Source organism: Geotrypetes seraphini, chromosome 2 (assembly GCF_902459505.1).
Source record: "Geotrypetes seraphini chromosome 2, aGeoSer1.1, whole genome shotgun sequence".
Classification (NCBI taxonomy): domain Eukaryota; kingdom Metazoa; phylum Chordata; class Amphibia; order Gymnophiona; family Dermophiidae; genus Geotrypetes; species Geotrypetes seraphini.
The window spans coordinates 424502113-424523709 of NC_047085.1; the positions used below are offsets into that span (position 1 = coordinate 424502113).

The 21597-nt window shown below is 40.1% G+C and overlaps 1 protein-coding gene across 2 annotated transcripts in view; it reads right to left on the bottom strand.

The window, feature by feature from the left end:
* LOC117354180 (metalloreductase STEAP4-like) overlaps positions 1–18364 on the bottom strand; it is a 36326-nt gene extending 17962 nt beyond the window's left edge. For both annotated transcript variants that reach the window (XM_033931194.1, XM_033931193.1), the window contains exons 1-2: positions 18248–18364; positions 9613–10070 (exon numbers count right to left, since the gene is read on the bottom strand). In XM_033931194.1, the coding sequence (XP_033787085.1) occupies positions 9613–10068 (456 nt within the window). In that variant the 5' untranslated portion in view covers positions 10069–10070; positions 18248–18364. The remainder of the gene's footprint in view (positions 1–9612; positions 10071–18247) is intronic.
* Between the last annotated feature and the right edge of the window lie 3233 nt (positions 18365–21597).

The window sequence follows — 21597 nt, forward strand, 5'->3', positions numbered from 1 at the left end:
TAGCAAACCTCGCAGGCCGCTCTCCACCTCGGTAACACGTTCCCTCTGACGCGATCCTGCCCTTCCTCTGACATACAGTGAAAGATTAGAGAAACTGGGCCTTTTCTCCCTCGAACAGAGGAGATTGAGAGGGGACATGATCAAAACATTCAAGGTACTGAAGGGAATAGACTTAATAGATAAGGACAGGTTGGTCATCCTCTTTAAGGTAGGGAGAACGAGAGGGCACTCTCTAAAGTTGAAAGGGGATAGATTCCGTACAAACGTAAGGAAGTTCTTCTTCACCCAGAGAGTGGTAGAAAGCTGGAATGCTCTTCCAGAATCTGTCATAGGGGAAAACACCCTCCAGGGATTCAAGACAAAGTTAGACAAGTTCCTGCTGAACCAGAACGTACGCAGGTAGGGTTAGTCTTAGTTAGGTCACTGGTCTTTGACCAGAGGGCTGCAGCGTGATTGGACTGCTGGGCACGATGGACCTCTGGTCTGACCCAGCAGTGGCAATTCTTATGTTCTTATGAACCAGCCCAACGAACAGGCTTAAGCTGGAAGGGCTAGGAATTGCCACATTTAACATAAGAGGTTACTACTTACAGTAATACCGACTTTACCAAGAAAAACTCCCCCTTCAAAATTGGTTTTGGCAAATGAAATTTGGATGTTTCGTCTTGTGGGTATGTGTTTTTAGGAAGGAAAATCCAGGGAGGAGCATCATTACCTTTGCTGGTTTCGCAGTACATTTCTTTATATGGTGTTGGTGGTCTGTAGGGATTCTACTCTATCACTCTGCAATGAGGATTCCTCCCACCACTTAATTATAACTTTCCCTTTTCTGAATTCTACTTGATGACCTTGGAGTATGAAACATGGATTGAACAATACTGTGTAACATTTACTGGGTGTATGATATAAACCCTTATGTTTTAATGTTTACCTAATTCCAGGAAAGAACATCTGTCTGTTTTACTCATCTACATAAACATTTATTTTTATTTGATGGACTTGTGAAAGCCTGCTTCACTTATTCCATTTGTAAATAAAAGAAAAAAAAATATATTTTAAAAAAGGTAGAAGCTGACTGAATCACTTTGACAAGTACTGTTTGCAGAGTCAACCAGACAACAGCATAAAAGGTTGGCCAAATATTTCCACAGGTGAACAGGTCCTCAGAAAGTAGCAGTGGAATCAACTGCCTCCTCACATCAGATCCCTCAAAGGGCTTTTGAACTTCCGGAACGCAATAAAAACTTACATCTTCCCATAAATCCAGCCACTCCCTTCAAACCATAGGTATTCTAATGTACGCTGAACTAGATCCCCTCTGGTTGTTAACCGAAGATGGAAATAACTGTATACTAATTTAAAGACCAAACTATGCTAAACTTGACTCTGTATATCTAAGATTACTGTACAAATGTAAATTCATAATTTGTTTGTATATGCTTTAATAACCTTGTTATCCATTCTGAGCTCGTTGGGGAGGATGGGATATCAAGTTTCAAGTTTATTAATTCTTTTGATTAATCGCTTAATCATAGTTCTAAGCGATGAACAATTTAAAATACATTCAAAGGGAAACAATACAATACAATACAATACAAACTTTGAACAATACAATAAGGTTAAAAATTAACTCATCATATTCATAACATAAGGTAAAAAGGGGTAGTGAAATACAATTTAATATAGGAAAGCAGAACAAAAAAGGAAAGGTACACGAGGGAAAAAAATAAAAGCATATTAATAGAATAAAATCGATGACCTGGGTATTAAGAGATTAAATATCAAAGGCATCTTTAAAAAGAAATGTTTTAAAATTACTTTTGAATCTTCCCAGATCCTGCTCCTTTCGTAAATAAATTGGAAGAGTGTTCCAAGTCTGTGGAGCGGTTACTGAAAAAATAAATTGTCGTCTTGTATTTATAATCTTAAGTGAAGGGATAGTTAATAAATTTTGTTCATTTGATCTTAAAGCTCTGACAGGATTATATGGAATTAGGCATTTATATATGAATGCTGGTGTTTTATTGAGAAGAGATTTGAAGGTAAGCAAACAAAGTTTATATGTTATCCTATGGATAACTGGAAGCCAATGTGCATTTTTTAGAAGAGGTGTAACATGATATAAAACTAACCAAATAAATAAATAAATAATAAGCATTCACTATACAGTATGGGGCTCATAATTAAAAGAGAAAAATGTCCAAAAACCGGCCTAAGTCGGCACTTGGACGAACATTGTCCAAATACGTCCAAGTACAGATAATAAAAACGGGTTTTGGATGTATTTCTAAATGACCTAGGCCTTCATAGTGCCGCTGAATGACCAAATGGGGCGATTCAGGAGGAGTGTCGAGGGCGGGAGTTGGGCGGGACGTGGGCAGGCTTAGACTTAGTCGTACAGCATGTATAACTGAAAGTTATACAGCCCAGGATCGATGGAACTTGGACGTTGTGACTTAGACCTTGTAAAACATGGTCTAAGTCACAAAAACCCACCTAAAGTCACCAGATAAGCACTGCAAACACATAAAACAGCCCCCCCACACACACTACCCCAGTGATCTACCTCAAAGAATAAAACAGCCCAGGAATAAATGGGTCACAGTAGGCTCAGGAAGACTGCGACATGTAACACAGAAACATCCACCTTCACTAATATTACCTCTACAGAATTCCTTCGCTCCACTAGTGCACTGCGATACTCAGGAAAACAGAAGGGAGGTGGGACTGGAACCAATGAAGGTAACTTAAGAGAACAAGCGCACCCTAAGTACAAATAAAAAAGCCAAAAACAGAAAACTATTACTGTTGGGGGATTCCATCATCAGAGGCATTAACCTTGGAACACAGGGCGAGGAGACCAAAATAGTGAAATGTCTTCCAGGATCCTCAGCTACCAGGAGTTCCAGGCAAATACTGACTATAATTAAGGAATAAACTAAGGATTTGTTGTTATCCATCTGGGAACAAATGACCTGGCCAACAACTCCACACTTGCAGCACAGAAAGCTTTTCGGGAGCTTGGTGAGGGCTTGAAACCTTTTGTAAAGACTTTAGCTTTTTCTGAAATACTGCCTGCATATGGAAAAGGAGAGCAAAGAGTGAAAAACACAGAGGACTTTAATAGATGGCTCAGAGCCTGGTGTCATCAAGAAGGCTTCAGGTACATAGGAGGATGGGGAAATACATGGAAGGACAAGAAGCTATATTGCACTGATGGGCTACATATTACTACAGCAGGAAAAAGAAACCTTGCAGAGAAATTTAGACAATATTTTTCTAGGCATTTAAACTAGAAGGTGGGGGTGGTGTATGTACGAAGGACAATTATAGAGACCACCCCCGGCAAAAGAAAAGATGTGATAGTAGTAAAGGCTGCAACATAAGCAATATCAGCAACTCATTTCTTAGTATTGCAACGGAAAGTGAAACGACACAAAAATCCATACGAAAAAGGAGATTATCGCTGAAAAATAGCTGGAAAGCGATGACCACAAATGCTCGCAGTCTAAGCAACAAAGTTCATGATCTGCAAGCCCTAATATTAGAGGCAGATCTAGATATTGTTGCTATCACAGAGACATGGTTCAGTGAATCACATGGATGGGATGCAAACATACCGGGATATAATCTTTTTAGGAAGGACAGAGATGGTCATAGAGGTGGAGGAGTAGCTCTCTATGTAAAGATCAATATCCAAGCGACCGAAATGCAAGGGACCTGGGGAGAGGAAGAAGCGATATGGATTGCTCTGAAAAGAGAAGATGGAACTTCTATCTACGTGGGTGTAGTCTACAGACCTCTGACTCAATCGCAGCAAATTGATAAGGATCTGATTGTGGATATCTAAAAGTTTGGAAGGAAAGAGGAGGTTCTGCTGTTGGGAGATTTCAACCTGCCTGATGCGGACTGGAATGTTCCGTCTGCGGAATCGGAAAGAAGTAGGGAGATTGTGGATGCCTTTCAAGAGGCTCTGCTCAGACAAATGGTGACGGAACCCACAAGGGAAAAAGCGATATTGGATCTGGTCCTCACAAATGGAGAGAGTATCTCTAATGTTTGAGTGGGTGCTCACCTGGGTAGTAGCGATCATCAAACGGTTTGGTTTGATATAACGGCTAAAGTGGAGAGCGGCCGCACGATACTTAAAGTCCTAGATTTCAAACGTACGGACTTTAATGCAATGGAAAGTACCTGAAGAAAGAGCTCTTAGGATGGGAGGACATAAGAGAAGTGGAAAGACAGTGGTCAAAGCTGAAAGGAGCGATAAAAATGGCTACGGTCCTTTATGTGAAGAAAATCAATAAAAACAAGAGTAAAAGGAAGCTGATATGGTTCTCCAACCTAGTGGCTGAGAAAATAAAGACGAAAGAGTTGGCGTTCATGAAATATAAAAAAACCCAAGAAGAGGAGAGCAGAAAGGACTACAGGGTGAAACTGAAAGAAGCCAAGAGAGAGATACGTTTGGCGAAGGCACAGGCGGAAGAACAAATGGCTAAAAATGTAAAAAAGGGAGATAAAATTTTTTTCAGATATATTAGTGAAAGGAGGAAGATAAAAAATGGAATTGCTAGGCTAAAAGATGCTGGGAACAAATATGTGGAGAGTGATGAGGAGAAAGCAAATGTGCTAAACAAATACTTCTGTTCTGTGTTCACAGAAGAAAATCCTGGAGAAGGACCGAGATTGTATGGCAAAGTTACACGAGAAAATGGAGTAGATTCTGCGCCGTTCACAGAGGAGGGTGTTTATGAGCAACTTGAAAAACTGAAGGTGGACAAAGCAATGGGACCAGACGGGATCCATCCCAGGATACTAAGGGAGCTCAGAGAGGTTCTGGCGAGTCCTATTAAAGACTTGTTCAAGACGGGAGTGATTCCTGGGGATTGGAGGAGAGCGGATGTGGTCCCTATTCATAAAAGTGGTCACAGGGATGAAGCAGGAAACTACAGGCCGGTGAGCCTCACTTCAGTTGTTGGAAAAATAATGGAAGTGTTGCTGAAAGAAAGGATAGTGTATTTCCTTGAATCTAATGGGTTACAGGATCCGAGGCAACATGGCTTTACAAAAGGTAAATCGTGCCAAACAAACCTGATTGAATTTTTTGATTGGGTGACCAGAGAGCTGTATTGAGGACATATGCTAGATGTAATTTACTTGGATTTCAGCAAAGCCTTTGATACAGTTCCTCATAGGAGGCTGTTGAACAAACTTGAAGGGCTGAAGTTAGGACCAAAGTGGTGAACTGGGTCAGAAACTGGCTGTCGGACAGACGCCAGAGGGTGGTGGTTAATGGAAGTCGCTCGAAGGAAGGAAAGGTGACTAGTGGAGTTCCTCAGGGTTCGGTGCTGGGGCCAATCCTGTTCAATATGTATGTAAGTGACATTGCTGAAGGGTTAGAAGGAAAAGTGTGCCTTTTTGCAGATGATACCAAGATTTGTAACAGAGTAGACACCGAAGAGGGAGTGGAGAATATGAAAAAGGATCTGCAAAAGTTAGAGGAATGGTCTAATGCCTGGCAACTAAAATTCAATGCAAAGAAATGCAGAGTAATGCATTTGGGGATTAATAATAGGAAGGAACCGTATATGCTGGGAGGAGAGAAGCTGATATGCATGGACGGGGAGAGGGACCTTGGGGTGATAGTGTCCGAAGATCTAAAGGCGAAAAAACAGTGTGACAAGGCAGTGGCTGCTGCCAGAAGGATTCTGGGCTGTATAAAGAGAGGCGTAGTCAGTAGAAGGAAGAAGGTGTTGATGCCCCTGTACAGGTCATTGGTGAGGCCCCACTTGGAGTATTGTGTTCAGTTTTGGAGACCGTATCTGGCGAAAGACGTAAGAAGACTTGAGGCGGTCCAGAGGAGGGCGACGAAAATGATAGGAGGCTTGCGCCAGAAGACGTATGAGGAGAGACTGGAAGCCCTGAATATGTATACCCTAGAGGAAAGGAGAGACAGGGGAGATATGATTCAGACGTTCAAATACTTAAAGGGTATTAACGTAGAACAAAATCTTTTCCAGAGAAAGGAAAATGGTAAAACCAGAGGACATAATTTGAGGTTGAGGGGTGGTAGATTCAGGGGCAATGTTAGGAAATTCTACTTTACGGAGAGGGTGGTGGATGCCTGGAATGCGCTCCCGAGAGAGGTGGTGGAGAGTAAAACTGTGACTGAGTTCAAAGTAGCGTGGGATGAACACAGAAGATTTAGAATCAGAAAATAATATTAAATATTGAACTAGGCCAGTTACTGGGCAGACTTGCACGGTCTGTGTCTGTGTATGGCCGTTTGGTGGAGGATGGGCAGGGGAGGGCTTCAATGGCTGGGAGGGTGTAGATGGGCTGGAGTAAGTCTTAACAGAGATTTTGGCAGTTGGAACCCAAGCATAGTACCGGGTAAAGCTTTGGATTCTTGCCCAGAAATAGCTAAGAAGAAAAAAAAAAAAAAAAAAATGTAAATTGAATCAGGTTGGGCAGACTGGATGGACCATTTGGGTCTTTATCTGCCGTCATCTACTATGTTACTATGATCACTGACCCCCCCATATAAATATTAATCACACCAGACCATCACCTGGCAGCCTGGCATAGGAAAGCCTAGTCGTCCAGCACAGAGGCGGCTTAAGCTGTCCTGAGGGTGGGTTAGGGACTCATTGAGAGGAGGACCTATGCCCATAAGCCCCTGTAATCATTGCATTGACACTTAAACATGTGCACTCCCCTATACACCCCCCAAACCCTTTTTTACTGGCATATAAGTAGCTATAAGGGCTATTAGGGTGTTAGATTAGTGGGTCTAGGGGATTTTGGAGGTGGTTTGGGGGGGCTCACCATGACCTATAAGGGAGCTGTAGTGAGAAGAAGACATGGCACCCTTTTTGTGAAGTTCACAGCAGTGCCCTGTAAGGTACCCCACTATTTAGGTGCCATGTCTGGGTGTTCAGTCCATCACTTTGCAGAACCCTCCCATGTCCAACAGGGCTTGTTCTAGGCATTTTTGACTTGGACAATAAGTTGGACGAAAATGTGGTATAAAGATAGATGATTTAGTGACTTGGACGATGAGATCGGCAAGATGTATAGTTAGACGATTTTCAAAACAAAAAAAATTTTGGATGTATTTTTCGAAAATGTGTCCTAGGCTGTTTTTTTACTTTGGACGACTTGCGACTTAGACAAAAACAGACTTAGACGTTCCTTTCGATTATGCCCCTCCACTTGTTAACTGTTGTAAATAGTAAAACTGATGTTATTATCAACATTGCGTGGTTTTAAAGGGTGAGGTGTGGGGAATGGCTGTAGGTGAAAGGTGAGGGCAGAGAATTAATGGGCAGTGGTTGCCTATATTGTATTCTAGATCATAAATAAAGATCTAAAGCTTCTTGTCATTTAGGAGTATAACAGGATGCCTATTCTATAAAGGAAAATAGCTGCTTGCTTTCCTTTATAGAATAATACTGTATCAAGTTATATATGTGCCTATAATTTAGGCGTAAGTACTTTCACTATTCAAAGAGCTGGTGTGAATGCTCATACCTAAATGCTGAATATATGTGTGCAACTTATGGTATTTTATAAATTACATGCCCTTGATGTGACCAGTCTCCACATGTGTTTGCTTACCTGCAAGATTCATGCTACTTTAGATATGTGCATATTTATAGAATAGGATTTGGGTAGAATTCTGACATTTATGATACATGTTTATGTGTGCCGATATATGCATGTATATATCATGATTTTAATAATTTATGCATTTAATCAGCATTTAACTATTACTGTATATCCACTATATTGGCTTATCCTCTTAGAGAAGTCATTGAATGGCTTCATAAACAATGTGGAATTCTGCAATATGCTTCTGAAATATAATACACAATAATAATGTGATGGGATGAATTTAGGGCCTAAAGTGGTGAACTGGCTTAGAAACTGGTTGATGGATAGATCCCAGAGGGTGGTAGTTAATGCAGTTTTCTCAGAGGAGCGAAAGGTGGATAGTGGAGTGCCACAAGTATTGGTGCTAGGGCCAATTCTGTTCAATATATTTGTGAGCAATATTGTCAAAGAGTTAGAAGGTAAGGTTTGCCTTTTTTGCCGATGATACCAAGGGAGTGGAAAACATGAAAAAGTATCTGCAAAAGTTAGAGGAATGATCTAATGTCTGGCAACTAAAATTCAATGTACAGAAGTGTAGAATGAAGCAGCTGGAGAGTAGAAATCTGAGGGAGCTGTATGTGCTGGGAGGTGAGAGGTTAATGTGCATGGACGGGGAGAGAAACATTGGGGTGATTGTGTCTGAGGATATGAAGGTGACAAAACGATGTGATAAAGTGGTGACTAGTCAGAAGGATGCTAGGCTAATTAGAAAGAGGAGTAACCAACAGAAAAAAGGGAGGTGTTGATGCCCCTGTACAGGTCATTGGTGAGGCCACACTCATACTGTGTTCAGTTTTGAAGACTGTATCTGACTTGAAGTGGTCCAGAGGAAGGTTACAAAAATGGTAGATGGCTTGCTCCAAAAGAAGTATGAGAAGAGACTAGAAGACCTGAATATATATACTCTGGAGGAGAGGAGGGACAAGAGAGATATGATACAGATGTTTAAATATTTGAAAGGTATTAATATAGAACCAAATATTTTCCAAAGAAAGGAAAATGGTAAAGCTAGAGGGCATAAATTGAGGTTGTGGGGAGGTAGATTTAGGAGTAATGTTATGAAATTCTTTTTTCACATAGAGGGCAGTGGACGCTTGGAATGCCCTCCCACGGGAGGTGGTGGAAAGGAAAACAGTGATGGAATTCATAAAAGCCTGTGATAAACACAGAGGCTCTTTAACTAGAAAATATAAATGGTAGAAATTGAAGAACTAAAGTTGATATTGGGCAGCCACGCATGGTTTGTGTCCCGCATATGGTGATTTGGTATAAGATGGGATAGGGAGGGCATCAATGGGAGCTCCTGTAACTTGGACCATGAGGATGTTGCTGGTCAGACTTTATGGTATGTATTCACAAATGATGAGATGGTTGGATAGGCTGGAGTGAGCTTTGCTGGCAATTCCAGTAGTTGGAACCTAAAGTCAGTACTTTATGGTCTATGACCCAGAAATATAAAAGAAAAAAAGACAATTTAATTTAACCCTGATTTTATAATGTGTGTAACTAATGGGCAGACTGGTTGGATGCAGTCATTTCAATTCTTTTCATTTCATTCACTATTTCTCTTCAGAAGGAAGTGTAAGAGTTCACGTATAATGCATGTGTTCAATAAAGTATACACACATCATGACTGCAAATGAGCACAACCTAAATCCCAAACCTGACATGCCTACACCTGGGTCATGTAACAATACATGCATTTTGGTCGTTGTGCACACTTACACGTATCGATGAATTTTATGTAAAGCATTTTATGCACGCACTGCATTCCATCATAAATGTGCAAAAATGCATTCATAACATTATTTTATTCATTCAATTTTCTATACCGTTCACCCAGGGGAGCTCAGAATGCTTTGCATGAATTTATTACGGTTCGCAAGCATTTTTCTCTAACTCTCCACCTTCATGTCTACTCATATTGTATTGAACCAGCAGTTATGTTCCCCTTACCTGTCTACTTGCATCTAGTGTTCCCGATTGCAGAGCCCAGGCCGACACTGTATTAAACGCTTTGACTACTTCCGCTTTTGGTATCAACTGAGCAAGATATTCTGCATTGGATTCTGGATACTGGTTGATTTTCAGGTTGTTGCTCACATCCACCAAGACTTTTCCTTCAAGGACGTCGGTCAGCCCAGTAAGAAACTCGTAGTGTTCTCTGTGGATTGCGAGGATGATGACAGACGCTCTCTGTGCTGCCTCTCTGTGACTCAGGACCTCAGCTCCTTTAGGAAGCAGGCCGGAAGCCTGAGGGTTTCGGCTCCCGAACACTACAGAATAACCACACTGCAGCATTTTACATCCCAGGGACCTTCCAAAATCTCCCGTTCCAAAAATACATATTGGTTTACATTTTTCTGAAGAAATGGAAGGCAGTGGAATCATATTAGAGAAATTTGTCTCCATGCCTGCAGAAAAGAAGCAACAAAATATGTTTTTAAAATTGCACTTTAGTTGGTTGTATACATTTGGAAATAATTGATCTTTTTTTTTATTCTTTTTTTTTAAATTCTTACATCAAGTGAAATACATGTAATACATTCAATTATACAAAAAAACACTTGAAATTATCATTAAATTTTCTTACAATGTGAATTAAATAAACCCTTTTTCAGAATTTATATCATATTAATATTACAATAGTTTTCCCTCCCTACCCCTTCTATATGTTCTATACATGTGTTATTATATCTGATCAGTGGAATAAATTGTCAATGGTCTCCATATTTTATTAAATTTGTTAATATAACCTTGTTGTAATGCCAATACTTTTTCCATTTTATATATATGACAAATAATAATTGATCTGATATTTAAAATCATTTAACCAGGCAGGAGATGATCCTGCACAGTTTAATTACCCTGGCCAGACCTAGAGCAAATATTTGGCAGTACTTAGCCGCATATGCTGCTGAATATTTGGTCTGACTGCCAGGGTGCTATTATTTTAGTGCTGGGGTGGTCTGAGGGTAGAACCAGAAGTAATCATTCCTGCTCCTAAGGAAACTCAGGCGGATTAGTATTTACTTATTCAATTTTTTTTGTGCGTCCTCCCAAAAGAGCCCAGAATGGGTTACAAGTTTGCATACATAATATAAGTTAGTGATATTTATTTATTAATTTTTTATACCAGGGCTGCCCAACTCCAGTCCTCGAGATCTACTGGCAGGCCACGCTTTCAGGATATCCACAATGAATATGCATGAGAGAGATTTGCCTGCACTGTCTTCTTGGTATGCAGATCTCTCTCATGCATGTTCATTGTGGATATCCTGAAAACCAGGCCTGCCAGTAGATCTCGAGGACCGAAATTAGGCAGTCCTATTCTATACCATTCTCTCAGGGGAACTCAGAATGGTTTACATTAATTTTATTCAGGTACTCAAGCATTTTTCCCTGTCTGTCCCTGCAGACTCACAAGTTATCTAATGCACCTGGGACAATGGGGAGGATTAAGTGACTTGCCCAGGGTTCCAAGGAAACATAGAAACATGATGGCAGATAAAGGCTAAATGGCCCATCTAGTCTGCCCATCTGCAGTAACCATATAAAAACATGATGGCAGATAAAGTCCAAAGCATGCTGAGGTTGTAGCTTTAACCACTGCGCTACACTCAAGTAAGGATAAGGCATACAATATAATATAGGCATAATATAAGTTAGCGATAAGATAACTGGAATGAGGGCTTCAAACACAGACTTCTTGTGGTAGTAGGACACAGTGAGTAGGACACAGTGAGAGAAATCTAACATATGTTGGGTCGTCGTAACTATTGTTTATAAATCATCGGGGAGGTTAGTCTAAGTTTGTTTAGGTTTAGGAATTATCTTTGTGGATGTTGCTGGATACCTCTGTTTTTCACTTGGTTGTCCAAAGTCTTCTTCTGTCTATGTTGGATCTACAGTAATATTATCCCCTGAATTATATATATGATGCTTTGAGTATATGCAAATTTGGGCATGTGCCCAGTTTGTGTAGGCAACATAATTAAATAACGAGGCTTCTGAACAAGCTATTATCAGCATCAATTGGATTTAATTTAAATTTATGCTTGTAAATTTAGACTCAGGGTCCGTACCTAAATTTTACATGCAGCACCAAGAAGGGTTTCTTACCAACTTGGCTACTATTGATGAAAATGCAACACTGTATCAATGATATACAGCATATAGCACAGCATACTTTATATTACATTAGGGATTTCTATTCCGCCATTACCTTGCGGTTCAAGGCGGATTACAAATGGATTGTCCGGAGATTAGAAATATTTAGGGAGTAGTTTGTACATTTTTTGAGTTGCTAAGGATTACATCTGAGTTGTCAAGATATTGGAAGTACATATGTAGTAGTTGTAGGTGATGCAGGTAATGCTTGGGACATTCCTGATTGTGTCAATTCTTAGAACCTTTCCTATCATACATACTCTGATTCCTATATAAACATTTTCCACACTATCCAATAAACTTCTTATGACATTATTAGGTAACTTCCAATCTGTAAACCGTATATACTGATATTCTCCACTATATTCTCTTATCACTTGATTCCCTGATATGTAATTTTCATAATTGAATCCTCTACCACACCATGTAATGTACATGAATCACTGTTATGTAATTTATCTAGATAATCTTTATTACGCAATTCTTTTGGTAATGTCCAAATCTCCTATAATTTGTATTCCGCCTTGAACAATATATAATGTATAATGTATTCAAAATTAATTTTCCTATGAACTGTTTTCCTACTTTCTTCTACTCTATGTTTATAACCTAACTAATTTATTTTCCTCAAGTACTTTAGCAAGAATGTGAGCCTTTGGGACAGTCAGGGAACTCTAAGTACTCTCTCTTCATCTTAATTAATCTTACTTATTGCATTTCTTCTGTTTCTACTGTAAACCGCTTAGAACTTCACAGTACAGCGGTATATAAGAAATAAAATTATTATTATTATTATTAATTGGGTTTTAAGTGTTTTTTGAATAGAAGGGTTTTTATTTCTTTCTTGAAGGTTTTGTAGTCTGTGGTCAAGTGTTGCAGCTCAAGTAGCTAGGATGTTGTCGTATAGTTTTTTTCTTTTGACGTTTTTGGTTTGAGGGTGTGTGAATTGGGCATGGGTTCTCCTGTCTGGTTGAGGTGGATTGAATTAGTCGATTGTTCCAATAGGCTGGGCTGTCTCCATTTATTGCTTTAAAATTTGCAGTAAAATTTGAAGTGTATTCTCGCTTGTATTGGGAGCCAATGTGAGTCGTGGTATGCCTCTGTGATGTGGTCGAATTTCTTCAGTGAGTAGATCAGTCTTAGGGCTGTGTTTTGTATCATTTGTAGTTGTTTTATCATGGTTGCTGTGCATGGGAGATATAGTATGTTGCAGTAGACTATTAGACCTAGGATTAGGGATTGTACCGAGAGTTGGAATTGTTTTCTGTCGAAGAATTTTCTGACTTGCCTCAGGTTTCTCATGACTGTGAATGATTTTTTTATTGTTTTGTTGATTTGTGGCTGCATTGTACAGCCTCTGTCTATTAGCACTCCCAGGAGTTTTAAATTGGGTTGGAAGTAGTATGTTGTAGAGTTTATGGCAAGGTTTGTTACGGTTGAGGTTTTGTTATTTTCGAGTAGGATGAAGTTTATTTTGTCCGAATTTAGTTTTAGTTTGTGGTCTTTCATCCATGTTGCTATTGTTTCAAGTTAAAGTATTTCAGTCACTTCAATGGTAAAATCTGTAGTTAACTCTTCGAACCTCAGATTGTCTGTATGGGTGGTGTTGTCTGGTGGGTGTGCTTTCTCCCTCCTAGTGGTATTGGGTGGGGGGGATGTCCTGTTGTCTGGGGAATTGAAAATGATGGAGCCGACATGATAATAATAATAATAATAACTTTATTTTTGTATACCGCAATACCACAAAACAGTTCAGAGCGGTTTACAGGTTAAGAGACTGTACATTTACAGCGAAGTTACAGCATGTCAGAAAACAGTTCAGCATGTCAGAAAACAATTTAGAGCAATTTATGCAATGAAGGTGCAGAGAATTAGTTAACAAGTGTATGGTATAAACCAGTGACAATTACAAAATGATCCAATCGCTGTTGCCAGGGGGGGGTGCCAACTGGGGAAGAAGGGGAGGAAGGGTAGGGAGGGAGGTGAGGTTGGGATTATTAGTTTGGTAGGGAGGGCGGGGGTTAGAGGAATTTATCAAAGAGGTATGATTTGAGAGATTTCCTGAAGGATTGATAAGTTGGGGCAAGAGAGATGAGGGTGGACAGGCAGTCATTCCATTTGCCAGCTTGGAAAGAGAGGGTTTTGTCGAAGAATCTTTTGTAGATGCATCCTTTTGGGGAGGGGTAGGCAAACAGGTGGGCATTGCGTGTACGGTTAGAGCCTGGGAAGACGAAGTGGCATGATAGATATATCGGGGCTGAGCCAGTTAGAGTTTTGAAGCAGAGGCAGGCGAATTTGAAGATGATCCTTGCTTCGAACGGTAGCCAATGAAGTTTTCTATAGAAAGGGCTGATATGGTCTGACTTTTTGAGCCCGTAAATGAGGCGGACGGTGGTGTTCTGGATGAGTCTTAGTCGTTTAATGGTTTTCTTGTAGGAGCCCAGATATATGATGTTGCAGTAATCCAGGGAGTTTAGGATTAGGGATTGGACTAGCAATCTGAAGGTGGGGAAATCAAAGTAATGTTTGATGGAACGGAGTTTCCAAAGGGTGGAAAAGCATTTTTTGACCTGGGCATTAGTGTGGTCTTCCAAAGTGAGGCATCGGTCCAAGATGACTCCGAAGATTTTTATAGTGGGGTTGATTGGGTACGTTAAACCATTAAGTTGCAGGGTGGTGGACGTTAATTTGTGGTTGGGACTTGCGAGGAAGAACTTGGTTTTTTCTGGGTTTAGTTTCAGTTTGAAGTGCGTGGTCCAGTTTTCTACCATGGTGAGGACAGTTGAGATGTATTGTTCTGTCTCATGTGACAGTGAGGTGATGGGTATGATGATTGTAATGTTATCAGCGTAAATATAGGATTTCAGGTTACAGTTCGATAATATGTGTCCCACTGATGCCATGTAAATATTGAATAGTGACGGGGATAGGGGGGAGCCTTGGGGGACTCCGCAGGGGTTGCTCCAGGTATGGGAGAAGGTTCCGTCATTATGGACTTGGTAGGTTCGGTTTTTTAGGAAGCCTGTGAGCCAAGTTAGTACTTATCCGGAAATGCCAATGGAGTCGAGGCAACTAATCATGAGAGATTGGCAGCCTTTGTTTTCTTTTTTCTGGTCAGTTTTGCAGTGTCATGTTGCATATTCTTTTCTTGGTGCTGCTTGTTATTCTCTTTTCCTGATTGCCATTGTTTGCTTGTTTTTTTCTTCTGTGTTATGCTTGTTTCTCTTGTTGTCTCCCAATAAAAATGATTTTCAAAAAAACAAAACAAAAAAAAAACAATGCCATGCAGTAGCGTAACATACATTGGCTCACATCTTCACAGGTTCCTTTATTTAAGTGCAATTTTAATTATACGTACATTTGCTATATTTTTTTAGGCAAGTCCAAGACTTCTTGTGGTGTGGGGGCTCAGGGCAATTGTCCTGTTTGCATTCCCCCTAATGCCAGCCCTGCCTAAAGTAATCACCTCAGTGTTATGTAGTTCAAAATTAGATATCCATAGCTGTATTGAATAGAACGTGACTCCAAAACATTCCACTTTTATATTTTTTTTTACTGGGTTTTGTGAAACTGAAAATTCAGTTTATTCAGTGGCTGCAACAGCTGACACAGCTAGTATTGTCCTGACCTAGCCATGCATAACCTTCAAAACAACAGGAAATCTAAGTATTAAGCTGTAAATATGAAAGTCAGGGCTCTCATGTGCATACTAAAAACATAATGCTATGCAGTCAGGCCTTAATGTACAGAGTAAGGGGTCCCCAGTGCATAAAAATGAGCATGCTAAAATATGCAGGCCATATATGTACAGTAAATAAAGAAACATCATATGCAAAAGAAAGGTTTATGCATGGTTTATGCATCCTCTCCTTTCATACTATTTACCAATTGATTGCTAGTGGCATGCCAGTTAATATCTTGGACTAGGTAATAACTTTCTAAGTGCATGCTAATGAGAGCGTCCACCTTATTGTGTACAGATGGTCATGAGAAATGAAGTCCATCAATGGCAGATGATACTATAAAATGTTATTCCCCTAGGCCTTTGAGAGTGAAAGTATCTGACCTCTCTTCTCGTTGTCAAAATGGAGACACTGAATTCAAGAAAGCTTGGGAGAGAGAGGGATAGTAGATAGCATGGATAGGCAGACTAGATAGGCTACCTTGGGTACCAAATGCTACCGTATTCTTTATATGCCTTCAGTTCGATGTTAAAACAAAACACAACCAACATATACTTTTTATTTTTTTAAACATGAATTGCATCCATACTTACACATACAATATATGCTTTTTCCCAGTCATGCACAAACCATTCTTGAACCTGTGACCTTCAGGTTGCACAGCAATACTTACCAGAGAGAACTATTCTGCTTCATTTCTGCTACATACTAAAGAATGACATGGGTACAAAAGTTTGTCCCCGTCCCCGAGAGCTCTGTCTCTGTCCCGGCGCCATCCATGTGAATTATGTCCCTGTCTCATCCCTGTCCCTGCAAACTCACTCTGATGCCATCTGCACAAGCCTCAAACAATTATGATTTTATACTTAAATCATTTTATTAAAGTATAAAAGAAACAGTATTCTATACAACTCTCATTTTATAAATCACAAACAATACATAAGAAGGCTCAATAAAATCCCTGTCTCCCCTCCCCCCTCACTAATATCCCCTTCACTATGGGAAAAACTGAATAAGCCAAATTACTACAGAATGCTACATAGAAAATTCATGTTAACAAAATACCTCAGTTACACACAGAGAACACAAATGCCAAATACATACTATATATAATTGAATATAAACCAAGATTTTTCAGCCAAAAAATGGCCCAACAATGGGGGGTCTCGGTTTATATTTGAGCTAACCCCATCCTGCACCCACTGGGGGCATACAGTACTGCCCTGGTGGTCCAGTGGTGTGGGGAGACGGAGCTGCCATCAATCCCTTCCTCCCGGTGTCTTTGTGCAATAAGCCTGCTCCTCCCCTTTCCTCTTCTCCCTTCCCGGTCCCACTGCAGGTCTACCTTAGGTCCCCAGTGGTCCAAGGGTGAGACAGGGTAGGAGCGATCCCTTTACACTCTTGCCCGGTGAAAATCCAAAATTGTTCTCTGGCTAATAAAAAAGCTTTTTTGTCACCGTGAAAAGTCAAAGGGATTTGTCCAATGATACACCAATTCATGTTTAAAAAAGTATGACCCGTTTCTGTACTGTGGTTTAACATAGGAGCATTCTGGCATATGGTTTTCAGGTAGCTGCGATGTTCTGTGATCCGAATCCGGATTGCTTGTGTTGTACTACTCATATACAATAAATTGCACCTGATGGGCAGGTGTTGTTATCACTTCATTCAGAAGGTTATCATGTGTTTTATTACTTCTTTTAAAAGACTCTCATGTTCTTATGGCTATTATTTCATTGCAAGGTTTTTTTGTTTTTTCATATATTGAGCTCATTATGTATTTTTCGTGATAGTAATTTATTTTATTTAAATGTTTTTAAAAAAATTGTTGTAGACTCCTGAGGCAGGCCTTATGGCCGAAACAATTATGTGTCAAGTCTTGACCACAATAAAGATATTGAGCACCACAGATCACCTTCTCTGTTTTCTTTGTGCTTTAACTGTGACAAGGTAGGATCTCCTGTTTGGGTGCAGGGCAGATCCTAGCTACAGAATTATTTCCTGCTTTACCAGGGTGATGCTCTCCTTCTAGGAGACATCTCTCCTCCAAGGCAGCACAGGGGCTACCAAGCTGGAAGTGGGACTTCTCTACAACATCCCTGTAGGTCTCCTCTATGTACTTCTCTGTCTTCCTCAGCTCTTCCAAGTCTGCTACTCTAGCCTTAAGGGAACATACTCATTCTCTGAGAGCTAGGAGCTCTTTGCAGCTAGCACACACATAGAACTTTTCGCCAACTGGGAGAAAAATCATACATGTAACACTGTGCAAAAGACTGGATAGTACTCCTCTTGCTGCTGGACCACTGACTGCATTTTATTATTGAGCTGATTAATTAAACCTTATTAAGCTACTAGGGATATATTAGACTAGTATAGCGAGGCTTACGACTAAGACTATAAGTAAAGAAATGAGCTAGGGGTGAATGGGAGAGGAGAGGGCAGGATGGAATGGAGACTAAGACAGGCTCAGATTTTTATTTATATATTAGAGAAGGTCCATGACTTCTCATCTCAAATCAATGAAAATAAATATACTCACTGTAGTATTCTTTAATTCTTATTTTCAGAGTAGAATTACAAACTGATCTCTTTACTCAATAAATGTTTAAATTTGCAAAATTATTTCCAGCCTATTAGAGTAATATTATGCTCATTAACAATAATTCCCTGTATGTATCTGAATGACTTTACCCTATGTCTGAAAAACACAACCAATGATCATTAAAATCACAACTTACCTTAATCTTGTTTTCTTTTTTTCAGTGTTACAGAAATGCAGATATGTAGGGAAGCTTTGATACAGATTTAGAGAAGACCTAATTTCCTCTTTACTGTGCTCCTTGCCAGTATCCCTGTGTGCTCTATTTATTTTACTTAGATTTCGCAACTTGAGACTTTCCCTTTCTGGGAAGTAGTGTGAAAGGAAATCTTAATCTCAGCTGCCTCTGCAGTAGCAGTGTGTCTGACAAAATTCTTCTACACGTCCCTTCTCTGTAAAAATATTCTATATCTCTAGGGACTTGAGCAGCTAAAATAATCCTCAGATTTCCTTACAGCTCAGGTTTTGTGCCACGTTAACTTGAGCTGAAAGATACTTACGAACATAAGAATTGCCATACTGGGACAGACTGAAGGTTCATCAAGTCCAGTATTCTGTTTCCAACAGTGGCCAATCCAGGTCCCAAGTACCTAGCTAGATCCAAGTAATAAAACAGAATCCAGGAAATAGCTGGACTGCTCTCATGCTCTTGTTTGAAATCTGACCTCTGCCAGTGATGCTGCTGTGACCCTGGACAAGTCACTTCTCCCTCCCTTGCCTCAACTCTTTTACAAAAAGGCACTACTGCATTAGTGAATGCAAACACTGCTAATGCATATCGGGGTCTTTTTACTAAACCATGCTAAAAAGTGGCTATCATTTTTAGCACATGGGTTTCCCACAGACTGAAGCCTGGTTTTAATGTGGCTCTAAAACGACCAACAGTGCTGTTTTCTGGCTAGGCGCAAATTGCTAAATTAGTGCATAGCCATTAACATGTGAGCCTTCAATGCCATCTATTTAGTAGACGTTAAGGACCTGATTCTATATAGGATGACTACATTAGGCGCTGATAGGTATCCTCATTGTGGCCTCCTAGCGATGCCTAAGTTTGGGATCCAGTAATTGACTATGCTGGTTTTCAGCCAATCCAACACCCCTCCCCAAAAAACTATTAATTAAACAATTTAAGAGTTTGGCGTCAAACTTATAGGATGCCTAGCAATGCCTAAGTGGAGGCACCCTCCCATGCCAAAAGGATGTCTACCAACACCTATCTTAAAATGTAGGCATGGTTAACAGTGGAAAATAGGAGTGGTTGACTTGGGCAACATTAGGTGTCCGATGTAGGGTGCCGGTAGATTAGACCAGTGAAAACCTGGCCTACTGAAGCAGTGTCTACTCCACTTAGGTGCCGCTAGACATGATTCTATACATGGCTCAGAGCAGTGCCTACAATGTTTATAGAATTGTGCCCTAAGTACTACCGTTGTAATCATCATACACCAATGCCAAATGCTCACACGCTAACTGATTAGCACAAAGGCACACTTATTCTCCACCACCCAAATGTGCCCCCTATGCTAAAGAATAAAATATATATATATCATATGGAGCTGATCCAAGATGGCGTTTGGTACCTCCTGACTGAACAGATGCTGTGAGAGTCACCGTCTGTCTGGGTTGAATTCCACGCTGGTTTTCCTGCGATGCTGAAGAGGCGGGGTAGGAGTACTGCTGTAGCCTCGCGGTGCTCTGTAAATCCCCCTCTTGCTTCAATTGAGCGGTTTTTGCAGCGACTGGAGAGGGAGCCGGAGACGTCGGGGAGTCGCCCGCTGGAGCCATCGATGCAGAGTGACGCCGACTCGGAAGCCCTTGGGCTGGAAACCACCCTGAGACCCGACTTGAAGTATTCACCTCCCCCGCCACTGAACGCTAGCTCACCACGTGAAGGGAGTGAGCTAGAAGTAGCATCACTCCCTGACGGAGAGGCTGTACCATTTGGGAGCCAGTGGATGGAAGTCTCAGTGGACTGGTTAAGTCCAGAGACTACACCAGCGACAAGAACAACGACAGGAGGGACAAACCAGGATCAGCAGATTGAAGGTGGTCAAAGTGAGCCTGGACAAAATGTGCATGAATTTTCCTCTCATTATTTGAAGCCGGCTGAAGTGACCCTCGATTCAATATGGGACTTGGTTTCCAAGCTAGGAGACTCACTTTCTCAACAGATTAAGGATGGGGAAAAGAATTTAAAAACTCAGAAACAAGCAATAGAAGAAAACAAACAAGAAATTTCCAATGTTAAATTAAAAATAGGAGAAATAGAGAAAGAAGTGATTGAAATTAAACAAGTTCAACTGACAATAATAAAAGAAAATCAGATTATTAAAAAGAAACTGGAAACAGTGAAAAATAGTTACCGAGCCAATAACCTGCGCTTGCTGAATTTTCCAAGAATTCCCTCCATAAGTCCAAGGGAAATGATAAAGAGGTACTTTATGGAGATTTTGAATGTTCCTGAGGACTCAGTACCTCCTTTTACTCGGGTGTATTATTTGCCGGGTAAAATACTTGATGGGCAAGTGGAAGATCAGATTCAGCCTGAGCAGGAACCTCACTCAATTAGATTTGACTGCAATATTGGAAATATCTGATAAGAACTTGGCTAAACCAGTGACTCTTCTATTATCTGTGGCATTATTGCCAGACAAAGAATGGATATTAAAAATGTTTTTTAAAAACAAAACCAAGGAGTTTCTAGGTTTGAAAATCCAAGTTTTCCCAGATGTTAGTACAGAAACTCAAAATTGTAGACGTCAATTTCTTTTATTGAAACCAGATGTTGCTCAGCTAGGTGGTATTTTCTTCTTACATTTTCCATCTAAATGTGTAGTAAGGTACCGAGATAATAAATATGTGTTTTTTGAACCGGCTCAAATTACAACTTTCCTGACACTGAAACGCCTGGAAAAGGAATGAACAACAACGGCTAGCTAAAGTAGAAATATAAGCCCCTTGAATCAGTCATCAGATACCTTTTTTCTTAATTTGTTTAAAGTTTATTTTTTGAATTCATTCATAGAGTCTTGGATCATTTGAGGACTTGAGAATGTGTGAATAGAGTGAAATTATTGAAAATGAAAAATGCATCACCTTATTTGTCTGTACAAAATGTTTGATTTTGTTAAAATGTAAAATTGATAAATAAATAAATTAAAAAAAATATATATATATATAGCACAAGGTTGTTGTGCGCCAAGCCCGCAGTTAACACATAGCCCCTGAGCGTAGCCCTCTAGCACCATTTTTAGGCAGCGGTAAGTATGCGTTAGGGCCTCATAAAAACATACCACTTTAGAGTATGCTAGTTAATCCAATCCTAATTGTAAACCCTCTGGGATTTACTATACCATACTTACTGTACTATATTTTTCCCCTTGTAAATTGATAAGAAATTCATTTTCTGAAGCAATCAAGTAACCCGTTAAATAATTCACAGAAAAAAAAATTCTGAATTGGCTGATATGATACTTCAAAGCTTAATCA